The sequence below is a fragment of the Thermobia domestica genome, chromosome 2 (genome assembly GCF_964235325.1).
Source record: "Thermobia domestica chromosome 2, izTheDome1.hap1.1, whole genome shotgun sequence".
Lineage (NCBI taxonomy): Eukaryota > Metazoa > Arthropoda > Insecta > Zygentoma > Lepismatidae > Thermobia > Thermobia domestica.
The window spans coordinates 54,613,566-54,623,552 of NC_137455.1; the positions used below are offsets into that span (position 1 = coordinate 54,613,566).

Genomic DNA, 9,987 nt, shown 5'->3' on the forward strand with positions numbered 1-9,987 from the left:
ATTTTTATTAAAAAAAAAAGTTTTTTTTGGTTTAAATAATTTGCTCTATGTATTTATATTATATATGGACGCAAATACGTTTGTTTCGCCTTCGTGTTATTATGCAGCAAAGGGATTGTGCTGGGAGAGGTCATATAAGCTTAAAGCGGAATCCAAACCGCTTCTCGATTTATATACGAGAGAAATTGTTCTCCATTTGGATTCAAAACCGGGAGTAATTGGCCATAAATGCGATGAGTCTACCGACTCACTCACGAAGGACTCTTGATAAAAGTACGTTGTACTGATCTTTACATACTTGTTAATATAATTGTCAAGAGTCATTTCAGAAGGACAAAATGATAAACAGTTGCACAAATGAAACCATTATACAGAACCATATATAAATCAGGGAACTCCCGCCTTAGCCATCGGGGAAAATCCTGTTATTACTTTAAATGCAAAGCAATAACGGAAAAATTCCGTTATTGCTTGGCATGTAAAATTTTATAGTCAATGTATCATAATCAGTACGCTAAAACTGAGGTATTAAATTACAATTTAGTATGCAGATATCATTCAATTAAATTAAAACAAGTCCAATCCGAGCTATGGAAGCTACATAGGCACTCGATAAATTTTGCCAATTTCTATCAATATATTTAAACGACCGTGGCTCCTTAATAAAACAACAGACATTCAGGTATACAATTTGGTTCCGTTTCGTGTGTTTAGGCTTAACATTCTTATGTAATACCGAGGTAAGAAGAAGACTTTCGCTTAGTGACATCCGAACCGCTACTTGGTTTACACTTGAAAGATGGGTTGTGGTTCGACCGAGAATTGAACATGGGACGCCTTGATTAAAAACTGAAAAGGAGATAATATTAATGAAGGTGATATATGTGGAAACGTCACCATGAAGACGTCATGCATACGATTTAAAGCATTTTTCGTTCTTAATTTTTTGGTTTAAACCAGTTGGTTTTTTTGACAATTTATTTTTTTTACAATTTTATTTCAACGTTCCACTATAATGCCATTTAGGCTAAAGGAGATGGATGATTGATTAAAGTGAATGATTATGAAATTAACTTTTTCGTGCTCTTCCACCTGGGACATACACTAGAGACGCACGCGCTAGCCACTAGACCAACAGGAGGCTACAAGGTGGTAGCACGTCTGCAAAAATATGAAGTCGAATTCCATATAGGACTCGCACGTGGCTATATGATTCGCGAAAGACCCGGATTCGACTTCCTGTGGGAATTCATCTGGTTTGGATCCCATATTAAGCTGAAGGTCCAGATCTCATATGGCCTCGATACTGAGTAGGACGCTAAACTCCAAGTCAACCAAACTATCAACTAACCAATGAACTCTGTGTAGGTTCGAAATGTTGTTGGGTGCAGAATTCCATGAGTGGTAAATGCAAGGAAAATTATACATTTAAAATCGAAACACGATTTATATACGACATAACAACGAATCAATGTATGTAATGCACGAATTGATTCCTGTGAAAGCGTCTTGTAATCTAACACAATTTTCTTTAAGAAATTAGCACACAACCGTCAATAATATCAGAATGACTGGAACGATTACATTATTCTCCGAATATTGTTGCCACTCTGACAGAATGCCATATTTTAATTGTTCAACCTACAAAGAGAAACAGAATTGCGCGATTTGCATTTTCTCGCATGAAGTAACCACTACCACAAGCAACTAAACAGAAACTACATTCGCTTCGTAAACAAGTAAAACAATTAAAATGATACTTACAAAATATGCTTCTGAAGCATGCCATGTTTGCATATCATGTACCTGAAGTATTGCTCTTTTAGGGACTTCAAACGGATGCGTATCAGGTGCTGCAAGTAAACAAATAAACGGGAAAATCAACGTGATTAATCTGTTCTTGATACATTTGTATCTTCTTAGAAATAGAAACAAAGCTGCGCATTACATTATGAAATAACATCTTTTAGTTTCACATCTCACGGTTACGCCGTGTAGGCTAAAGGAGACAATGATAATAACAATGAATGGAATAGTGGAAGAAGGAATTGGGTGAACACGGGAGATCCCTGAGAAACCCCACTTACAAGATGTTGATCCACCACAAAGTCCATTTGGCACAGGCTGAGATCAAACTAGGGACCCCACGAACTACTAAAAGCGAACGCTCTACCACTGAGCCACTGCGACCCCCATACCAAATTACTTATCCTATATGGAAGTGAACAAAAGCGCAATCAGACTCTCGTTTTGGGAGAAGTCACATAATAACATATTCCAGAATTGTGCATCTCAACTAAGATTAACTCAAATAACAGACTTTTATTACTTAAGTATACTGCAAATAATAATTATAATGGACACAGATATAAAAATTTGGTTGTGTCAGAGTGGAGGTCCAGACATATGGATTATTTTTTAGTGAAATTCGCGCTAACAAGTTTAATGTGATATTTCGAAATGTAAAAACCTGCGTATTGTTGGTACTATTTTGACTGGAGGCACGCTGATGTAATGCTGTTTACACTGTAACAAGGAAATCAGTTCCCATTCAAAGATGGTAGTTGCATCTGACAGACGTGACATTTCGATTTTGTGTTTCATAAGAAAGTATGTTCGTGAAGAAAAGGAGTTATAACGTTGTATGCAGCGGCATGGATTACTGAAACTGAGCAGAAAGTATGGCAAATGTAGGAAGGCACTGAAAATAAAGAAATGGAGGAACAGTTACAAATTTAAATGTGAACATCGTGATGATGGTGTGAAAAGAAGCAAGCACTTCGTTATTTACCAGACCTCCTCTACCACAAACGTGTCAGTTGTCCATAGTTTTTTGAAGACAGTGTCAAAATTCTACAAGTCGTAAAGGTAGGTAATCGAATTGAATATGTTAATAAAGGATGTAACGCAGTATTTTAACGAAATCCTCGTTTACACGCGTACCCACTATCACTGACGCGCCTACTCCCTACGGACGCATCCTTTTACTACCTCTAGCCTCCCCCCCTCCTCCTCCTCCTGCGCTCCTATCATGACTCTGTTAGACAACATTCCTGCTAAGTTAGTTTGTGGTTTTTACACTGTAATTTGTTCTATGATATATTTTCGGATACAGTATTTAATGGTGAAATCCTCTTAAAGTGTATGTGCACCGAGGAAGAATTGAGGAACGCCACTTTCTTTATTGGCATACTTTCTAAATTAATCCAAACGTGAAATATTTACACTTTCAAAAATTGGAAACTGATTTCCGAAATGAACTTTATATAAGGTTCAGATTATTAATATGAGTGCGAGCACGGTGTTTGTCCACCACAAAGTCCACACGGCGCGAGCTGGGATCGAACCAGGGACCCCAAGCACGGGAGGTGAACGCTCTACCACTGAGCCACCGCGCCTCCCGATGTCGCAGTTGAGTTTAAATTGCGCCTCTTCACTATTCCTGCCTTGACTTCGCTCACTCAGATTCCTACCAATGTCTAATGAGTTAGCGGATCTCCTCATCCAAGTATACCTACTTCTACATACTCTTTAAATGTAGGGAAATTGAATTTTAGTCGGTTTTATATAAATTTAGAACATAGTAAAGAAATAACTTAGGTATTCACTATTACCAATTAGCCATTAAATGAAAGCAAATTAACTTAGAATTTTCGATAAATTTTATTGTAGTAAATTATTGTTTTTACAGAGTTAATTATAAAGGATTATAACAAAGGTAATATAAAGTATCAAAGACCCTGGGTTCTAGGATCGTGCTGTCCAACACATAAAACATTCCAACCTAAACTGACAGCATTAATATGTAACATAAATATTACACAGTGTAATTATAAATGTATCCAAAAAGCCATTCGCCATGAAGACGAATTAAATATATATATATATATATATATATATATATATATATATATATTGACCTCCCTATCTACTCCAGAATACATCTGGCCAACGTCATAATGAAACATAGTTGACTTTATTTTGCACTATTTTAATTAATTAGTTATACATACTTGTAATGTACAACTTATTGCACTTACATAATTACAACCATTTCTACACTATAAAACAAAATGTAACGACGATTACACAAAGTGACTTAAACATAAGACCACTTTGGCCGTAAGTTAATTCAGCTTGGTGATATAAGTCTCGGAGCTGATTAATTACTTGCCCTACAGACCACAGATGGGTCCTCGTGAGTTATGAAGCGCGATAAACTGTGCGGAAAAATCCAGCTCACGCATGGGTCTGAATCGTACTTATTCTCAAATGAACCAAAACAAGTTGTTATAAACCATTTCAATTCTCTTTCACATTACAAATCATAACTTTGACCCAAATACGTCATAGCTCTGTATCCTATTCCACTTTGGCCAAAATATTATTTTTAATATTTCTAAACTCGGTCACCGCTTTCCATCCATCTTGTAATGAGGACATTCAGATGTATTTCCGTCGAAGAACTTTTTTCTTTAATTAAATTTTCTGTGCAGTGGCTGTTTAGTTTTGCAAAGAATTTGCTTCCGTGTTAAGAACAGTTATTGTTTTTGCTTTGTATAAAGTTACTTCTTTATATTGTTCACTAAAGTTTTTAATGCCTCTCTTCCAAAAGTTTTTACATAAAAAGAGAAAAATATTTTTTTCTGGATGTCGTCCCTTTTCTCCACTGGAACGTGGTACTACTAAAAATTGAGGATCTCTAATGCAATAAGGTATTTAAAGCACTAACGATCAATTTACGCAAGAGGCAATATGCCACTTATCCCATAAACCGTTATGAACTAGTACTGTTAACTTGTAAGTAGCAATCCCAAGCTGGTTAAATTCTACATGCCAGTTGAACTCAACATCTGAAGGGACGATTTGTGGGAAAGGGGGAGATTACAATAAGTGCTCCTGCTACGCATCGGTAAGTAGGACCGCTTTAAAAGGCGTACTCGTTTACTTTCGGTGGCGCACTAATACAAAGAATCGTTGACAGATTATAAGTCTTTCACTACTCTCCTATTTATCCCCTAAAAGGTTTCTGTTGGGCGACATAAAAATATCTCACCTGGCATACATAAAATTCAAGGGGGCCACATGAAGTAATTGTTGAGATTCACAATTCTTCTACGATTTGCTATTTAAAAAAACGGCATCCGTGTGTGTGGCATAAAAACTACAGTGCAAGAAACACAAATTAACCTGTGCTACGTGGCTACTAAAAAGCTCGAATGCTACCTAACCGAGTCACGGCAGAGCGATGTTGGTGAGCCCATGTGATAAGCGTGAGGATGCTCTCGAAGGAAGCAGGCGCGTCAGTGATGGTGATTATGCGCGTAAGTGAGGGTAGTGAAAAGAAGAGGGTTTTTGCAAAGATACGAGTTTCAATAGCACCTGTCATGGTTTCATACTAGTAACGCTCTACTTGTAAACATAACGAACAAGTTACGTACAGTGAGCAGAAATATACCACCGGTATAAAATAGCATCTGATTGATTCATTTTCCATATGCACTCACTTATTTTATCCGTCGTGTACTGCTCTCTGGTAACTCCTAACTATAGTTGCCATTTCACTGCACTGCTACTCACAATTTTGGCTGTGATAAGCCGTTCCTGTACAGAATCAAAATGTATGCACTACGTGCAGATTGTGTATATACTCTGAATATTTTATTTAGTCATTATTGTTGGGATATATTCTTTTAACTTCGACGCGTCCCGTTGTTATTTGGGAATTCCTCGTATATCACAACAATAACATTTAAATTATAATCCAAACGTTGGAATCGTTGGTAAGTGTTGACCCATTTGCGCAGTCGTCATCCCACTTGCGGTAAAAGTCCTAAAGGTCTAAGGCGTAAACTAATGAGATGAACAAGAGCTTGGAGAAAACTCAAACAAGGTTAAATACAACAAAATATGGGTAAGCATCAATATTATACAATATAATATTTGAAATCTAAGAACTAAAATTCCAAATTAACAGGTTTCATCGATTGGTTTTAATTCAGGGTTGGCAAAAACCATGGTTTTTATTGAAAAAAAAAAGTTTTTTTTTTTTTTTTTTTTTTTTTTTTTTTTTTTTTTTTTTTTGTTTAAACCCGGTTATTACTTTAAATGCATTTGTATGTAAAATTTTAAGGTCAACGTATCATAATCACTACGCTAAACCTGAGGTATTAATTTACAAACTTGGTATGTAGATATCATTCAATAAAATAAAAACCAAGTCAAATCCAAGCTGATGTTGGAAGCTACGTAGGCAATCAATATATTTAAACAACCTTGGCTTCTTTATAAAACAGGCATTTATTCAAGTATAAATATATAATTTGGTTCCATTTCGTATGTTTAGGCTTAACATCCTTATGAAATACCAAGGTTATCACGGAGAAGACTTTCGCTTAGAGGGACACCTCGAATCGCTACTTGGTTTACACTTGAAAGATGGGTTGTAGTTCGACCGAGAATTGGAATTGATTAAAAGGTGAAAAGTAGATAAACTTAATGCGGATGGTTTGATTGTGGAAACGTCACCATGATGTTCACACGATTTTAAGCATTTTTCGTCTTTTTTTTTTTTTTTTTGTTTGTTTGTTTGTTTAAACCAGCCAACCCTGTTTTAATTGTACTTTTATTATATGCTTCAGACGACAGGTAAGCAAAACAATTCTTTAATTACGTAAAATATACAACTCTTAGCAAAGATAGGATATACATGGTATGTGTATGGAATCATGGCTTCTTTTATTCCAAATCTGCGAAGTCGATACACCGCGCTGTCGGATCCAATATGGTACCAAGGGTAAGTTTTAAAATTTCATTTCTTTTCTTTCCTTTTAGTATGTACCATTATATTTTTCATTCATATATATTTCTTTACTTTACCTCTACTTCATTAATATTAATATATATATATATATATCCTTTATATGTATGTATCATAATCTTATTATTTGATTAATTATCTTCACATCCTCTTATTTCAGATTCCACCTGGACCATCCACAAACTCCGATCAATACTTAAGCGAATGTCGCATTGGATATTTACATCTGTGTAACATATTCCATACAATCAATCGTTTAATAATATCTCAGCAACATAAAATGAACTTAAAATCACAACGATTTGTACTACAGCCTACTAAAATCTCGTTATATAGAATTTTCATTTAATAGTATTAGATTACGAAACATATGAAGGATTTAAAATAGCAAGTAAAACTTAGCAGCTTAGAATTTTGATCCATTAAATTAAATTTTTATTATTTGTTCTTCATTTCAGACATGTAGATAGATTTGGAGGGAGGGAGGAGTCTCCCCCGAAGCTATTTTACCTAGCAATTCATATTTATTTCGTCGCTTTCTCAACACAGAAACAATAACCTAATTTTCCAGAAATGGTTACCTTTTGCTTCGCAACGATTTACATCCACATTAATCTTCTTTAAGATGATTTTTGAATCTTCCAATGCTACTTATTTACTTCTCACTTAAAATTGCCATTTAATCTTTTATATATTTTTCGAATCGAAAATTATATATATTTGTAAATTTAAACCCTGTGATACAGACCTGTAAGCTTATCACCAATTTCTACATCTATTGTAATTCGCTACGGTACAGATTCAAAATAGCGGCAGTCGTAAAGCACTTGCGATTTTACACACTAGTAACACTACACTTGTAAACCTAAAATACAGCTATACTAATTTGTATTTAATTCTGTCATCTGTAAAAATCTGTTCCTTATACAAAAGTCTTTTCATGTAAAGTATTGAATTTTATTTGTATATCTTCCAAAATGCGGTGCGCCGAAACTACACCAGCACCTTAAAAAGAACAGAAGACAAGTGTGGAAACGAATTGAAACTACAGAAAAGATGTTTCTAATCTAATTTAGTAAAAATTGGTAATTTCTGGATGGCATTTAGCAACTTTTCCCAAAGCTGCGCAACACATGAGCCATGCAATTTATACAACTTTTTCCACTATCCTCGCTTATTCGTATACCCGAAACCGCTAACGCGCCTGCTTCCTAGCGACGCACCCCCTCACTACCGCTTGGGTTCCATGCTGCACACCTGCCCTGACTCGGTTAGATAGCGTTCGTGCTTTTCAGTGGCCACCTAGTACAAGTTGGTTCGTGTTTTATGCACTAGTTTTCATGCCATACAACAACACTGTATTTTGGGGGAGAAAGTAAACACGTAATATTCCTTTTTCTCTCGAATTCCTTGTGGTCTGGCGATACAGGAATAATGCCTTACTCAACAATAATTTCTTCCAGTTAGAATACCAACTAGAACAGGCATTGTAACATTTGCTTTTTCTTTTCAAAAAAAAAAAAAAAATATATATATATATATATATATATATATATATATATATATATATATATATTTACTTGCACTTTATGGAGAACATTCATAGGAACCAAAACCACACGAGCCCTGCGGGGCTTCTAACCCCCTTTGCTGGCTCAACATTGTTTTGTGAAGTAAGTAACACTGGAGATCTTATATTTGCACGATTGGGGGATAAACTAAAAAATACCCAAAATTACTAAAAAATACTATTGCTACTAACTACCACTACTACTACTACTATTGCTACTAACTACTACTTATACTAAAGCTTCCTTACCGCAAGATTTACATCTTAAATCTTTATAACATGCGATTCCGATTCATTATGAACTAGTATGAATCGTTAGAATCACTATGATTCGTTAAAAATCACTGGGGGGAGCGGGCTATACTCAATCCATCAGTTGTTCCGCACAAAGTGCACTTACCTTATTATCATTATATGGTGGCACCCAGATTCTTAATCTGCACAGTACATAATACTGATTTAACTACTAGTTACTTAATAGATCAAGTTTATAAACTCTCATTGCTAAATAGCACAATACAGCTGATTTGTAGGTAATATATTGTAAGCAAATCAAAATATTGCGCGTAATAAAAAAGCGGTTATCTTGTCACGAAATATTATGTCAACAGATTAACTGAATGTATTAAAAGGACAATAAAATAGTTTACAAATATAAATAGCTCTTTATCTAACATACAAAGGAAATATATTCGTGCACTTATTATACACAAAATTATTTAGAACTTACGAACTGCACCCGAAGCACCAGCCATTTTTGTTGATTATAAACCGGTGTCGTTCGGTTTTAAGACGAAAACAAAAATACAACGCTAGCCGCACTTCTATGTTTAGAAACCAATGGTGGCAAATCAATATTCTTTCCCTCCCTCATCATTATTGGTAAATCTCTTTTTTCTTACATTAAAAAACCTTATAAAGAAGAGAAAAATAGGAAAATATAGCATTTTTCTTTTAAAAACGTTGTATAAATTATTCATGATACGTACAAAGAAGTTACGTCTCCATATCCCAGCATATATTCATGGATAAAACAAGAAAAAACTCAATAGATTGCCATTTTCACTTTATAGGCCAGTAATGTCCAATTGAACTCCCTTTGATAGTTTGCTGTTCCCCTTCTCAGTAAGCCACGTGGTAGCTAATCTGACATAGTTAAAAGACAATTGTGAAAGTTGAGACAAATAATAGCATCGATAGTGTAATCGATGGTTTTGTAGGTATGATGCTCCAGGATACAATACTACGTGTACATTGCCAACATTTAGGTTTACTTATTTTACTGTCCTTCCTCCTCTGTAGTCCCCCCTCATTTGCTTATTGTGTTTCTCCCCACCCAACACAAGTACATACTGATCATGTGTAAAGAATGTTCCTCGAGGTACATTGGAATGTACATGATAGGTACGTGAATAGAGCAATCATATGAAATACACATGTAAGGAATAAGGTTACTTCCGCCCAAAAGTACGTGCATGACACATACCGAGGAATGTATCTATTATGTGTATATCACGTACCGTGTATGTACTTGACACATTTACTTGGCATTGGCATGTGCCAGGAATGTACTAGGCATGTCAGTAATGTTCCTTAG

The 9,987-nt window shown here is 35.2% G+C and overlaps 1 protein-coding gene across 1 annotated transcript in view; it reads right to left on the reverse strand.

The window, feature by feature from the left end:
- LOC145672225 (serine/threonine-protein phosphatase 2A activator-like) overlaps positions 1-9,262 on the reverse strand; it is a 38,353-nt gene extending 29,091 nt beyond the window's left edge. Inside the window, exons 1-2 of the mRNA XM_081741536.1 lie at positions 9,121-9,262; positions 1,765-1,853 (exon numbers count right to left, since the gene is read on the reverse strand). Of these exons, the coding sequence (XP_081597662.1) occupies positions 1,765-1,853; positions 9,121-9,145 (114 nt within the window). The 5' untranslated portion in view covers positions 9,146-9,262. The remainder of the gene's footprint in view (positions 1-1,764; positions 1,854-9,120) is intronic.
- Between the last annotated feature and the right edge of the window lie 725 nt (positions 9,263-9,987).